At 46.1% G+C, this 15,248-nt stretch overlaps 1 protein-coding gene and 1 long non-coding RNA gene across 3 annotated transcripts in view; one reads left to right on the forward strand and one right to left on the reverse strand.

Moving 5' to 3' along the window:
• Positions 1 to 10,081, reverse strand: part of RALGDS (ral guanine nucleotide dissociation stimulator) — a 92,615-nt gene extending 82,534 nt beyond the window's left edge. For both annotated transcript variants that reach the window (XM_083485541.1, XM_083485539.1), the window contains exon 1: positions 9,364 to 10,081. In XM_083485541.1, the coding sequence (XP_083341667.1) occupies positions 9,364 to 9,384 (21 nt within the window). In that variant the 5' untranslated portion in view covers positions 9,385 to 10,081. The remainder of the gene's footprint in view (positions 1 to 9,363) is intronic.
• The window catches only part of LOC310698477, a 51,649-nt gene that overhangs the window by 6,295 nt on the left and 30,106 nt on the right, over positions 1 to 15,248 (forward strand). The window lies entirely within an intron of this gene.

Genomic DNA, 15,248 nt, shown 5'->3' on the forward strand with positions numbered 1-15,248 from the left:
CATAAACATGTGGCGTGAATGTGGCCCCAGAATATCTGAACTATGCCTGAGAGTAGCTCCCATAACTGCCACATGAACAGAACATGAATTAAGTTTGCTTTGGGGTTTAATAAACCACAGCTTAGCGTTGCCATTTAATCCTTCAACAAATTCATGAGGCCTGGCAGCACAGTTTGGTGCTTTGGTGTCAGACGGCAGCCTTCATCATGTCCATTTCCTGTCTCCAGCACTGACAGAATTGAGATGAAGATGTCCAGACATTCCCACTGAGAGAATGAAAATAAGCCCCAGACATCCTGCGGAACAGGTGAGGCCCAGTTCCAAGAGGGACTTGAGATGCAGGCAGAAAGATAACCAGCTCCTCCTAGGCACAAATCACAAGAAACTTAAAAAGAAAAAAGTATTGTCCATTTTCGTGAGCTCAGTCCTGTCTAGAAGGTCAACCCATTTATCAAATTATCCAGCAGAGAGGGTGCTGGTATTATTTTGCAGTTAAGTGTTTTTACCCCCCCCCCCACCCCCGGCAACCTTTGGAAAAAAGAAATTCATCCTGGATGCAGCCCGTCACCCTTGACGTCAAGCCCACATGCACAAACATTTTCTTTGACCGCTGGCCAAACGGTGCACGAGGCAGGAAGGACAAAAGAAAATGGATGTGGAGAAGATTCAATAGAGAAAACAAAAGCTCAGTGAAGACGTTTGATTGCACATGATGTCACGTGTGGAGTTGCTTTACTGCAGGGATGGCCAACGTGGTGCCCTCCAGATGTTGTTTGGCTACTACTTCCATCATCACTAACAACTGATGGTGCTTGCTGAGGCTGATGGGAGTTGTAGTCCCAATAACATCTAGAGAGCACCACGTTGCCTATCCCTGCTTTATTATTGCAGGCAAAATCAGTTGCACTGAGTTCTCATTTAAATCAACAGGACTAAAGTCATGACCACACAGGAATATGCTTTATCAGAACATTGGTCAACCTAGCTCAATATAGTCTATGATCCATTAGCTAAAATGGATCATTGGAGAAGGAATTTGGGAGTTATTGGGGCCTGATTTAGGTAGCTCTACTAAGTTCAGGCTTGGGTAGCCTGTCCCTTCATGTCTACACTAACTGGCAGCAGCTCCCCAGGGTTTCAGGAAGGAGTCTCTCCTCCCTGGGCACTGAACCTCTGATCCAAAGGTAAAACAGCTAAAATCCAAGATTCCAGTCCTCATGATTCTGAAATATTTATATCCCACTATTCATTAAAAAAAACAAACCCAGAGCAGTTTACAACAACTATACAGTGAAGGCTGATTTAAATAGTCCCACTGAAACTTGTCTTCTGCGGAGTCAGCGTATTGGTCCATCTAGTTCAGTGTCATCTACACAGACTGCCAGCAGACAGGCATTCAGGCAGGAGCCCACCTGATCTGGAGATGCTGGAAGTTGAACAGGGAATGTTCTGCACACCAAGCAGAAGTTATAACACTCAACTAGAGGTAGGCAACATGGTGCTTAAAGGGCCAAATCCTCATGAAATTTATTAGCATTTTAGTGCAAATTTCTCCTAACACACACACAGACACCTATGTTTGTATGTAGCTTTGATTCAATAACACTTTTTTGCAGCCATTTCCCCATACAGAATGCACATTCGTATGCAATTTTCATTAAAAGATTCATTTTTATGGTCACTTCTCCCCAATATATGCATTTTTGTAAACACTCTTTGGTTGGAGACCGGCATTGTAAAATTCATATATGTGTGAATTTCTAAAGATGGCTGAGTTTTGGTTCTCGTGACAATTCAGAAAGCACAAATCAGGTTGCACTGAATTCGATTTCTCCCCCCCTCCCTTAATAACTCGTCCCCACTCTTGTGGAAACACAGGGTGTGAAGCCTTGCTTGAGAGGAGAATTAGGCAACATAAACCAACCAAGGCCAGCCCAGGTCAAAATCAGAACAGTGACATTTTGCCAAATTGAAAATGTCTAGGTGGGAAATTCTGCTTTGGCTTCAGCTGTAAGCTGTGAGAGGCCTAGTCTTGCCTGGAATTCTGAAGTGTTTTGAGAGGGAACACAAGAATACAAAATCACTGTAACACAAAACAGCTTACACCACACAGTCAATGTGTTAGTTACTGAAGTGGCGTAAGACTCTTCACTGCTTTAACCTGGTGAGAAGAGAAGGGAGGGACAACCTAATATAAACAAAGCAGAAGGCTCCCCCTTCTGGCTGGCAGAAATGCAGCAAGGACCTCTGCATGGAGCAGTGTTCTCCCCCCTCTGTTGTTGAATTACAAATCTCATCATCCAGACCCAGCTTAGCCAACAGCCAGGGGTGATGTGGGTTTCAGATCAACAACAGCTGGAGATCTATAGTGGAAGACCGCTGACTTAGAGGAGGCCTCCAGATGTTGTTGCTGGACTACAACTCCTATTGTCCCCTGACTGTTGGCCATGCTGATGGGGACTGATGGGAGTTGGAGTCCCACACTATATAGAGGGGCACAGATTCCCCAGCTCTAATATAAGGAGAGGCATTGCCCCCTCTTTCTCCTATGAGGGAATGCCTCTTTTAAATAAGAGGCATTCCTCCATCTCTTGTAGGCTGTTTCGCAGATCAGGGCTGGGAAACTTGTGTTCTTCTAGTGATCTTTAGACTCCAACTCCCATCATTCCTGGCTGTTGACCATGCTGGCTGGGGCTGATGGGAGCTAGAGTCCAGGAACATCCATAAACCTACAAAAGTTATCCACTCCTGGCTCTGAATAATTCCTGGGAGTTGTTCCAAGAGAATCTCCAGCTCTTTCTCTCAAAGGAACGGATTGTCCAAAGCATTCAACACAAAGTGCACACATACATACTGTGCATGGCCAGAGAGGAAGGTCTCTTTTGCACACTTGTTGCATGACTGGATTTTGGCAGGTGCAGCCTGCCCTAAGGAGAAAAAATCATTTAATAAAACTCGTATTTCATTGCTGATTGGGACGTAATCCTGGATCAGGGAGGGTGGTGCTGATCAGAGCTGGCAAAAGGTCAAAGTGGATGATTTTCTTTATTTAAGGCTTGTATGCGTAATAAAAAATTAAGCAGACATAGCCCTAGCTACCTTTGAAGGTGACCCGGAAACTACAATGGTACCTCGGGTTACATACACTTAAGGTTACAGACTCCGCTAACCCAGAAATATTACCTCAGGTTAAGAACTTTGCTTCCGTAAAAGGTGAAAGATTTACACGATCTGAGGTGAAACCAGATCATGCTTCAGGATGAGAACAGAAATCGTGCTCCAGCGGTGCGGCAACAGCAGGAGGCCCCATTAGCTAAAGTGGTGCTTCAGGTTAAGAACAGTTTCAGGTTAAGAACGGAGCTCAGGAATGAATTAAGTACTTAACCTGAGGTACCACTGTACAACTAATCCAGAATGCAGCAGCTAGACTGGTGACTGGGAGTGGCCGCCGAGACCATATAACACTGGTCCTGAAAGACCTACATTGGCTCGCAGTACGTTTCTGAGCACAATTCAAAGTGTTGGTGCTGACCTTTAAAGCCCTAAACAGCCTTGGCCCAGTATACCTGAAGGAGCATCTCCACCCGCATCGTTCAGGTTGGACACTGAGGTCCAGTGCCAAGGGCCTTCTGGTGGTTCCCTCACTGTGAGATGTGAGGTTACAGGGAACTAGGAAGAGGGCCTTCTCGGTAGTGGCGCCCACCCTGTGTGCCCTTCCATCAGATGTCAAGGAAATAAACAACTATTTAACTTTTAGAAGACATCTGAAGGCAGCCCTGTTTAGGGAACTTTTTAATGTTTGATGTTTTATTCTGTTTTTAATCTGTTGGGAGCAGCCCAGAGTGGCTGAGAAAACCCAGCCGGATGGGTGGGGTATAAATTATTATTATTATTATTATTATTATTATTATTACTACTACTACTACTACTACTACCAGCACAAGCATTTCTTAGCGGAGGTGAAGGACCTGGAAGAGTGGGGTTCAAATCCCTTCTCATCCACGCAGCTCACTGGACGGCCTTAAGCCAGTCACTCTCTCCAGGCCTAACCTACCTTATAGGGTTGTTGTGCAGGGATAAAGAGAGAAGCCTGTATGCCATGAACTCCTTGGAGGAAAGGTAGAATATGGCTGTTTTTAACAGCTATTAAAGCTATTTTTCAAAAAACATGGACATAAATGGATATCTGATTACTTTAAAATATTCTAGGACCATTTTTACAGACCTAAAAGAGAAAGCTGAGAAAGGGAGGGGGGTTGGGAACTATAATTGACAGATAAATTAATTTGGGGAAGTGCTGTGCATGCAGAGGGTCCGAGGTTAAACCCCCAAGGGCATCTCCAGGTACGAAAAACATGGAGTCATTGTAGAAAATACTGAGCTACGTGCACCAGTAGAAGGCAGAATCCTAAATAAAATGAGAACTAGAAACTTGATTCCCTGCAAGTGAAAGCTGAGGTTCTCTGAATGCTAATACTGTACCACATTCTGAGACTTGTGTGTCTGTGTTGGCTATCAAGACTTTCTTCCACTTCTGCATTACACACAGTCCCTTAAACCTGACATAACCCCAGCCTTCTTGAACACTCCACACTTCCATAAAATCAAGTGCATTTAGATCTCATTACTTGTAGTCAAACCACAAGACTTAAACACAAAGAATGAAACTGATTCTTCACACATACAACCACCTACACAACCGCATTACTGTACAACAGCAGATCATATAAATCAGAACACCATCTGTTTCTGCAGCACAGAAGCAGTTCAACAGTTAAATGTCTGGACCCACCTGTGACAACCATATCTGCATCGAAGGCAAGTAGGACAGGCGCATTCCTTCAGAATAAGGGCTGTTGATAACTTGTGGCTAGACTCTGGTATTTCTATAAAGTGAAGGTTTTGTAACAAACACCTCCTTAGACCAAACACCAGAGCAAAGGAAAGCAGACTCTCATGCCCACTGCCAGATGTTTTCATAAGAGGCAGGATGTGAAAGAGATATATTTCTTGATAAGCCTGCCAAGGTTATTTTAAATATACTCCTCTTAGACAGAGGAGATACCCATAAAGGAAGGTAAAAGGAAGGGGGGGATATATATAACATTTCCAATTCATTTCCACAGTATGGCTTTAAATCAAAGCAAGTATGGCACCCCCTTTCTCCTGAAATAGAATCGATAGCTAAATGGAACCTCCAGGTACAGCTGCAGTATCTCTCTAACATACCAAATACTGGGCACCTGTGGGATAGTTTGGACATAAGAAGGATAAGGCCAGTGGCCCATCTAGTCCAGCATCACGTTCTCACAGTGGCCAACCAGACGCCCCAAAAGGAAGGCCACATGCAGAACAGCAACTCTTCACCTCCTGCAGTTTGCAGAAACTGGCAATTCAAAGTATTACGGCCTTCAAAAGAGGAGGTAGAACATAGCAACTGGGCTTAGTCACCATTGCTAGCCTTATCCTCCGCAAATTTGTCTAATCCTATTTTAAAGCTATCCAAGTTGGTGGCCGTCTTCTTGTTGTCTTCAGTTCTGGACTTAATGGTATTATGGAAGGGGGTGCTATTTAGATGGTAAAAATTCTGTGCTTCAAAATATGAAAAAACCAGCCCTTCGCCAAGTGGAATCTCCCTTGCCAGGTGGAGTTCTGGACCCTGGACCCCACAATCCTTCCCTGATGGCACCATTGGGGGGGACAGATATCTGAGTTGGAATATTGCTTTCATGCTCTGATTGGGGGTTTTCCAGCAGCCAGCTGGGAAAATGTGTTGGGTCCTTTGGCTACTTAAGTCACGTAAGGCTTAAAACGAGAGTAAAATATCCCAAAGAGGCTTGTCCTCCAGCTATGACACTGTCCTGGAATTGAACAGAAGGGGCACCTGAGCTTGTGCAGAGCGAGCATTGAGTAACACAGATATGCAAGAGGGAGAGAATTTCCAGTACCAGTGCTGTGCCAAACAGTGGAGGCTGGTCCATTAGGAAGAAATGGGCACTGCCCTATGAACTTCAGTCTGCCTTCAGCCAAACATCCTCTCTCAGCCTTGTGCAGAGCTTGTCTGAGGCCCAAGGTGGGAGTCTTGTTAGAATAAAGTTATAAACTCAAGCAAAAAATTGGCCGGTCCCTGGTGGGGGCACCAGCCAGCTTAGTCCTCTAAGATCCAGGGCAAGTGTACCCGACTGACCGCCCTCCTGGCATGGGCTTGCTTTCTTACAACCAGTCCAGCAAGTGGCACAGACTGCCAGCTTCCTCCTCCTCCTCCTTAGTTGCTCTTGCAGAACTCATTAGTGAGGAGGATAGGAACAAAACCATAATTAGTTGGCTCTGCTTCCACTTGCCATTGGCCCTGTCTCCACTCATTACTGGCCCCATCTACTTCTTGGGCTCGCTGCCTTCTGCCCCACCAGGCCAAATAGGCACAAACCATTACTGCTCCTGAAACACTGGTTGCTCAGACCAACTGTAAGAGACAAGTTAATATCCTTTCATACTAGGGTTGTCAGACCTCCAGGTCTGACGCAAAGTCTCCCGGTTTGCCTGGCCCTCTCCAGGCAGCAACTGATTGGCATGAATCTCCAGGTATGCGAGGTGGCCTTTAATAATAGTAATAATGACAATAAAAATGATGACGACAGTGCATACAACTTGCAAGCTTCAGCCCAGCAGGAGCTGACTGCAAATTATAGAAGGGACACACTGGGGTGCCTCTCCTCTGCTCTCCTCTCCCAATTAACCTCCATCTCCAAAGCCCACCCCTGTGACATCACTAGGAGGCCTCCCCCCATGACATCATCAGGGCCGCCCCTGATGGTTTCAAATCTCAGGCTCTGGGATACTCCTGAACTGGCCAAATTATTGAATATTCTTTTCCTATGTCGCTGAGGATCATGGTGGGACACAAATTTCCCACTCCACAAAAGTGACTTCCCCAGCATCCTCCAAACACTGCAAGGATTCATGAGAAGGGATGACAGGGATCTCAAACCATGTTAGACAGGTTTCCTGAAAGTAACCTTCTTCTTTCTAGGCAACTCCTGGTTCCCTCTCATGGTGGGAATTAAATGAAATCCTTGAGGCTGAATTCCCTCACCCCCTAGCAAAGCAGGGATGGCGTAATACAGCTATGAGCACGTCCTCTCGGCAGAGGTGAAGGTGATAATTTGGCAAACCCACAAAAGCATCAACAACCCCATTACGCAAAATGTTTTTTGTGGGCTATCTGGAAGGGGTGGGGGAGAGCTAGAAGTGCCAGGGCTTCAGAGCTGGCTGGAAGCCCAGTCCCAAATTTAGATGAGTACATCTGGTGTGGGAAGGCCTACGGCACATGCTCAGAGGCATTCTATAATTATATCATCAGCATTATTAATCCACAAGTCCTGGAGCTGGTGCCTAGGAACAGAAGAATATGCCTTCTACTGAGACAGACCACAGGTCCATCTAGCTCAGTACTATCTACACTGACTCAGGGATTCAGGTAGGGATCTCTCACAGCCTTACCTGGAGATGCCAAGGATTTAATCTACATGCAAGGAAGCTACTCAACCACTGGTGTGGCCTGTTGAAAAGCAGGTTGCAACAAACATAATATGTTTAAAAACACATGACACACACACACACACACACACCAAGAATCCTGGGAACTGTAGCTTTTACCCCCTCACAGTGGTACAATTCCCAGCAGCCTTAAAGAACTACAGTTCCCAGGATTATTGAGGGGAAGTAATGTGCTTTAAATCCTAAGAACACTTGGGGGGAAGGGATGCCACCTTCTTTGCCAACCAGGCACCCTCTAGAAGTTTTGCATTACAACTACCAGCGTGCTGGCTAGGGCTGCTTAGAATTCCAGTTCTAAACTTCTGGAGGGTTGGCAAAGGCTGTGTTAGTGGGAAGCACTCGACACATGCTCAGAGATAGCCTCCCCTTCTAATTCATGTGATCTTCACCACTTCCAGAGTGGAAGCCCTTGTGTATATATATTCATTTCCAGAATGTCCTGAAATTGCATTTGCTCATGTACATCTTTTTTTAGTTTCATCTGGTCTCCACTCCCCCCCCCAACCCACAGTCAACTCGAGAATTGCCTTCCTGGATTAGAGGGGGGGGGAGGAACCCTCTGAGACCAGCCAGTCAGAAGCATCACAGAGCTCAAGACCAAGGACTTGGAGGAATAGCCTTTCATGATCACCTAACCCTTGGTTTGTACTGAAAGGCAAACTGCTCCTGAAAATGGACGTTCTATTTTGTTGTCATAGCTCATATAGCCACCAGTCAGCCTGTCTTTCTCTTCTCTAATCATACTGTAAGAATACAAGGGCTTTTGTGCTGGATTAGGCCAAAGGTCCACCTTAGCTCCTCCCTTTCCAAGAAGCTCAAACATAAGGCAGGGAGGTGACTGATAAGGTCTTCCTCATAAAAGGATTCAATCGGCTTCTGTATATCCTGGCCGACTGTAGACTGAAGCACTGTGGGGCAGAGACCAAAGCATTTTCATTTATGTTATGTTGTTAGATGCCACACACAGCATAAGCTGTGGAAGGGCTGTAGTTCAGTGGCAGAGGGGCCCAGGTTCAATCCCCAGTGGCATCTACAGGTAGGGCTGGAGGAGAGTCCCTGTCTGAAACCCTGGAGAGCAGCTGCCAGTCAGTGTACGCAGTACTTAGCAAGAGGGGCCAATGGACTGACTTCAGCAGAAGTCAGCTCCCCAGCCCTTCTTTAAATTCAGAATCATGAGGACTGGAATCTTACTTCCTTTTTTAGAGGGGAATGCCAAAGCTTAGTGGTAGAGCACTTGGTCTGCATGCAGAAGGCTCTGGGTTCAATCCCTGTTGTCTCTAGGTAAGGCTGGGCAATAACTGCTGCCTGAAATCAGAGCTAGTGTCAGGCAGCATAGATTGTGCTGATTTAGTATAAGACACCTCGATATATGCCTATTTAACTCAGCCTTTAATTCTGAGCCATTCTTAATAGTTTCTTAATTCATTTTTAGGGGGGAAAGTCATAGCAGAGAGGTAGAGCTCAATCCCCAGCCCCTCCAGGTACAGACCCCCTGGAGATCTGCTGCCAGTCAGTGTAGACAGTACTAAGCTATATAAGGCAGTTTCCTTCCAACAACAACAAGAAGCAGTTCTGACTAAATAAGCCACCTGTCCGTTTTCCACCTGCTGGCAAACCCCAGATCGCAAACTCTCGGGGGCGAAGACCTGCCTATTATTCCCCCCCATTTGTGGGGGGTGGCTGCTCTTTCGCTTGCGCTGCAAAGCATTACCAGGGGGTTGGACTAGATGCCCCCTTTGGGGCCCCTTCCACCTCTACCATCACGATTATTATTTTCTAGCCTTTGCAAAAGCGCGCGTCCTTTACCTGGCTATCCAACATCATCATCTCCCGCTCATCGTTCCCAAAGGCTGTTTGAGGAGAAAAGGCGCAGGTGAGGAATCCACTCAGGGTCGCTCGCCCTGATCGCTGGGTCACTCACTGGTCGCTTGCCATGCGGTTATAAATCCAGCTCAGGAAAGGGCTCTCCCTCTTTTACGCCTTGTCAAGAGTCCTTGCTGCCTGGCTTTGCCCAGTTAAGAAAGGCGGCCGCGGCAGCAGGTCTCCAGCGAGCCTGGCGATGCTCCAACCCCTGCCAACACCACCCGGGAGTAGCTCAGCGTCTTCTTGGCAAGCCCATAATAATCCCGTCTTCCTGATCTCCTTCTCCGGGCGGAACTAGGGCGATTCCCAGCCGGCGGCTCCATAAAACTCTCCTATACACAGCAGCCGCTTTTTGCGTCCAGCAAAGGAGGAATTATTATTTTTCTCTTCGCCACTAGCATAGTCTCGTTGCTAGTCAATTTCGCTTCCCTCCGCCTCCCCCGGCCTCTTCAATTTCCTATTGTTGTCTCCCCGCGCTGCTTGGGGAGAGGAGCGCCTCGCTGCTTCCCTCCTGGTCGCTCTCCTGCAAAAAAGAGGTCCATGGGTGAAGAGAAAGCAGGAAGAGGAAGGGAAAAAATGGATCTGCTTTTGGGGAGTCTGGAGACAGAGACAGAGAGAGACAGCGCTCTGAACGTTGCGCGCAGCTTGCAACAATTTGCAAAGGGCGGGGGTAGTGAGCGTGCGAAGGGGAGGGGGGGGACTGAAATGACTCAAACAGCCGCCAGCAGGCTTTTAAAAGATCGCCTCTTCGCTTTTACTCTGCTCCCCGTCTCCCACATATTTTTTCCAAGCTAGCAAACGCCACCTCGCGTTTCCAAAACACAGTAAACCGCAAGGCATCGTTGGGTGGGAGGCCCCTGAGCGCGTGCAGAGTGCTTTCCCCTCCTCGAAGGCGAATCTATATAACCTAGATAAAGGTTGCCTAATAAGGAGGCATCTCCTGTTGACTTGGTGGTTGGCTGCACCCAGACTGGCTGCAGACAGGTCTACAGGGAGAAAATTAAAGGGGTTGTTTTGTAGGGATCTAAAGGATTCTGAGCATGGACAGAACAGCCACCCAACAAAGGAGGGTGGTTTTTTTTTTTAATAATCTGAGGTCTAAATTTATTCTCAACATGTGCAGAGTGCCTGACTGGATTTTTTTTAAAGATGCACCAATGTAGGCAGATACAGAAATTTTATTTTGTTTTTGTTGTTTTTCAAAATATAGATGGGCACAAGGCATATATATATATAATGTTTTAACAGTCTAAAGGAAAAGAATCAAGTTCATCAGTTTTGAAATTAAACTAAATAATTGTAATCAGGTTGTGAATAAATTAATTGTTACTGTTTCAAATTTTATTTTGTTATTATCTTCCTTAGAAGGGCCATAGATCAGTGACAGAGCATCTGTCTTGCATGCAGAAGCATCTCCATATAGGTCTGGGAGAGGTTCCCTGCCCCAAACCCAGAGAACCTGCTTCCAGTCAGTGTAAACAATACCAAAGACTCAGTAGATGTCAGCTTCTTATTTAATTCGGCCTTTAATGCAGAACTGTAAGGACTCACAAGAATCTTACTTTATCTTTAGAGGAAGGGGTGTACAGCATCTGCTTTGCATACAGAAGGTCTCAGGTTCAATCCCTAGTGGTGTCTCCAGGTATTATTATTGTTATTGTTTAGTCGTTTAGTCGTGTCCGACTCTTCGTGACCCCATGGACCAGAGCACGCCAGGCACTCCTGTCTGTTATTATTATTATTCTTTGTTAAATTTGTATAGAGCTGGGAGAATGCCTAGAGAGCTGCTGCCAGTCAGTGTAGACAACATTGAACAAGATGGACCAAAGTCTGACTCAGTATAAGGCAGCTTCCTATGTTCATGCAAACCAGTATTCTGATTAATACTTTTTATGGGGTAGGGTAAGGGGCACTGGGGACGAGTTTATGGAACCAAGAAAGTGGTAGCACGAAAAGGTTTAGGAACCATTACCTTAACAACTACACCACAGGTGGAACACGTTTTTTTGTCCAGGTCCTCTGCATGGGATATTTCCACTGTAGGCTCAGTCCTCGGGCCTGCAACATGTGCTCTTAACAGGAACAGAAGACCCAGCAGGGCCCTTCCAATTAACGGCCCCCCAGCGCCCTGCAAGGCTACGGCATATAAAGCAATGCCCGCCCCCAACCGCTTGATCTCCATTCACACAGAAGCACGAACATTTTCAGGCGCCCCCGGGGATGCTGCGGAGGTGAACAGAAGCTCCTGGAACCAGCCTTGCCTGATCAATTTCATGCCAGCAGTGAAGAGGGCAGAGCAGCGGTGGTGGCAACGGTGGAGAGGGTTGCTCTGGTAACGCGAAGGCCTGCCTATATTATTATTTTTTCATAAAAGAGCATTCGGGGTTTCAAGAGTCGGGGAGGATGGCGACAAGCGTGATTCAGCCGGTGCCAGCTATCGTGGTGGTGGTGGGGTTTAGACCACCACATGAGACTAGGCCAGTGTATGGGTGGGCTGCAGCTCAAATCCCCACCACACCACCTTCTTATCATTCTTTCATTGATGTGGGTGTCAGTATCTATTCCCACCCACCTTATTTATTTTATTGCACGTATATCCCATCTTTTTCTGCAAGGTGGCGTACATGGTTCACGCCAACCCTGTGGTTCACGCCAACCCAAGGTGGTGTACATGGTTCATGCCAACCTCACGCCAACCCTGTGAGGTAGGTTACACTGAGAGGCTGGGCCAAGGTCACTCAGTGGGCATTTGAATCCTTAACAGGGGTGCCAATTTGAATAAAATATTGGAGGGGTCCAGGTAAACCCTGACACACAAACACACACACACACACACACACACACACAATTTGAATGGGAATTTCCAATAACTTTGAGGGGCCTGGGTCACTCAAATATTTTGGGGGGTGTTGAAGACTCCTCTGGTCCTAGGGGTTGGCTCCTATGAACCCTCATATACTACTTGCAAGTAGACAAGCGATTCTGGGTCCGTAAGTGCATGCAGTGTTGTTGCTCTTTAGCGTGGATGAGCTTGTGGTAGCATACATTAATTGGTCTGCCAGCAAAGAAACAACTCAAACATCAATGGACTTCTGCAAGGGATAGTCCGCCATCTGCTGGCAAAGATGCTGCAAGGCTATTCCTGTCTCTTTTGTTTCGCAATCTACACTGCAGGGTTCAATATTTTAATCCTGTGACATAGGTACCAACTCCCTGGGGCCCTTGGTGTCCGAGCACCCACAAAATTCCCCATGAGGGGGCCAGGCACCCACAAATTTCAGTGCCAGGACCATGCACACTGCATGACACCCACAGCCCCGGGCACCCATGGTCACGGGGCCAAGCTGGCACTCCTGCCCTGTGACTAGAAATCATTTTCAGCCCAAGGGCAGCATATGCAGGGAATTTGAACTCAGATCTTGCCCCAGCCAAAGTCCTAACATATTGGTCACAGCCTCACACGACATTTTTGGGCTTAAGGGTAATGATTTCTGTGAGCGTCAATACTCTTTATTTTGCTTTTATTGATTGCATTTATATCCCAACTTTTTTTTTCTTCAAAGAGCTGAAGGAGGTGCACATAGTTCTCCCCCTCATTTAATCCCCAGAACAGGCAGCGCTGGGTCCAAAGTCACCCAGTGACCCATATGGCTGAGGTGGGATTTGAACCCTGCTCTCCGAAGTCCTAGTCAAACACTCCTCCAACCACTACACCACACTGGCTCACAAACCTGACGGTTATGGGCATAGCCAGTATTTTATTCTATTTTATTTTATTTTATTTTATTTGCATGGGGCAGGCTTTTTGTGGAGGGGGGTGCAGTACCTCAGTTGGCTATGTATGTTTATGTATTTTTATTTATGTACGTTTATGTATTTTTATTGATGGGGGGGCAGGTGCCCCTCCCTGTCCCGTCCCCCCGGCAATCCCTTGGCTATGCTCATGCTCACAGTACTGAGTTGTGGCTTACTGGGATCATGGTTCCATTTGAAGCTATCACCTGGCATCCTCACACAGTTGCGAGGGCCTCGGAGGCCTAGCAGGGCCTTCCTATGCCTCCCCCTGCATCCAACACAGCCCTCTGAACAGGCACCAGGCAGCTGGACTGAGCCACTCTGTTAGTTTATTGTTCAAGCCTAATTTCACCAGTGGGGAAGGCTCTGACTATATGTATGTATGTATGTATGTATGTATGTATGTATGTATTCATTAATTGCATACGCACACCCACACCAAGTATATATGTATATATATGGCATTATTATCCAAATACATTTATATATATATATATATGCATTCCAAATATTGTTTTACTCAGTGCTATTTTTCTAGAAAAAGAGGTGCAGGCTGCAAAAAATAAATAAAATATAGGCCATATATATTTCTCCCTCTTCGATTAATCACAATAACCTTGTGGGGTAGGTTAGGCTGAGGCAGTGATAGGCCCGCAAAGTTGCACCCAGTTAAAGCTTCATGGCCAAGTGGGGGAATCTGAACCATAGTCTTCCTCGGGTCCTAGTACCACATTCTAATCACTATGCCGTACTGGCTTTCAGGCGCCTGGTTAAAACGGTTTTCTTTCAGGAAGGCTTTGCACTTTGCGAACGTTCCAATGTTTCCAACGTTTTGATCATACATTTTGCATTTTGTATTTTCAGTGGGGTTTTTTCATAGAGAGATTTAAAAAAAAACCACACACACACACACACACACACACACCAGGGGATAAATTCCTTCTTTAAAAAGTAAAATAAATAAAACTTTCCCACAATGCCTGTAATCCAGGCATTCTGGGAAAGATAAATGGTGGCCGGGCCCAGTCACCCAGCCGAGCATTGATAACACATGGTGTGGGGCTCCAGTGGTTATTTTACTTGGGGCAGGGTGTGGGTCTTGGATTCTGGTTCTTACTGACATAAAGTAGCCAGAGCACACTCTGACCATGCCTCCATTTTACCATCTTATTCTGCACTCTGTGCTTTTGCCTAATTGAATTTCTCTTTCTCACCATCTCCCTCTTCCCCCGACATCCTCCTGCCTCCCTCCCATGCTTTTTGGGAGCCGTTTCCCTGGAAACAAGACCTGCTTAATTCTGTCATCTTTGACATTCCACTCCTCATTCTTCGGTGAGATCATCACCTGCCTCGGTTCCCCTCCTTCTGCAATCTTGCCTCTCAGACATTTGTCATCAGAGGGTCATTAGCCAATTGGAGCTAGTATAATATTTTTTCCCAACCCCACTCCCCTGATCCCAAAAGATTGCAATGTGATCCTGTTTATATCCATCAACCTCAGAGACATTGAACTCAGCAGTATTTAGTAGACAAGCATGGGATTGCACTGTTAGGCAGATAGCCAGACAGGTAGTGGGATGGTGATGATGATGATTACATATTTATTAATATCCTGCCTTTGCACATGACAGGGACACAAGGTGCCTTACAGATAAAATATGAACAACCTAAAACAGGGGGGAGGGACCCATTCGAAACCATTAAGCATTAAGAGAATTAAAACATATCTATATCTATATCTATATCTATATCTATATGAGCTCTATTAGAATCATACAGATAATTACAATAAAAACAGCACGGCACCAGCCCTTTAATTAAAAGCAGTTGTTTCCCAAAACCCTGTTAAAACAAGTCTTCATCTAGACTGCTGCTAGCCAAAAACTGGAAATTGCAAGAGATACCAACAATAGAAGAATGGCCGAAGAAAAAGTTGGACTTTTTGGAGCTGGCTGACCTGACTGGAAGAATCCGCGACCAGAAAGAAGAGATACAAGAAGATTAGAAGAAATTTAAAGATTATTTGGCTAAGT

The sequence above is a fragment of the Podarcis liolepis genome, assembly GCF_965112155.1.
Source record: "Podarcis liolepis genome assembly, chromosome: Z".
Lineage (NCBI taxonomy): Eukaryota > Metazoa > Chordata > Lepidosauria > Squamata > Lacertidae > Podarcis > Podarcis liolepis.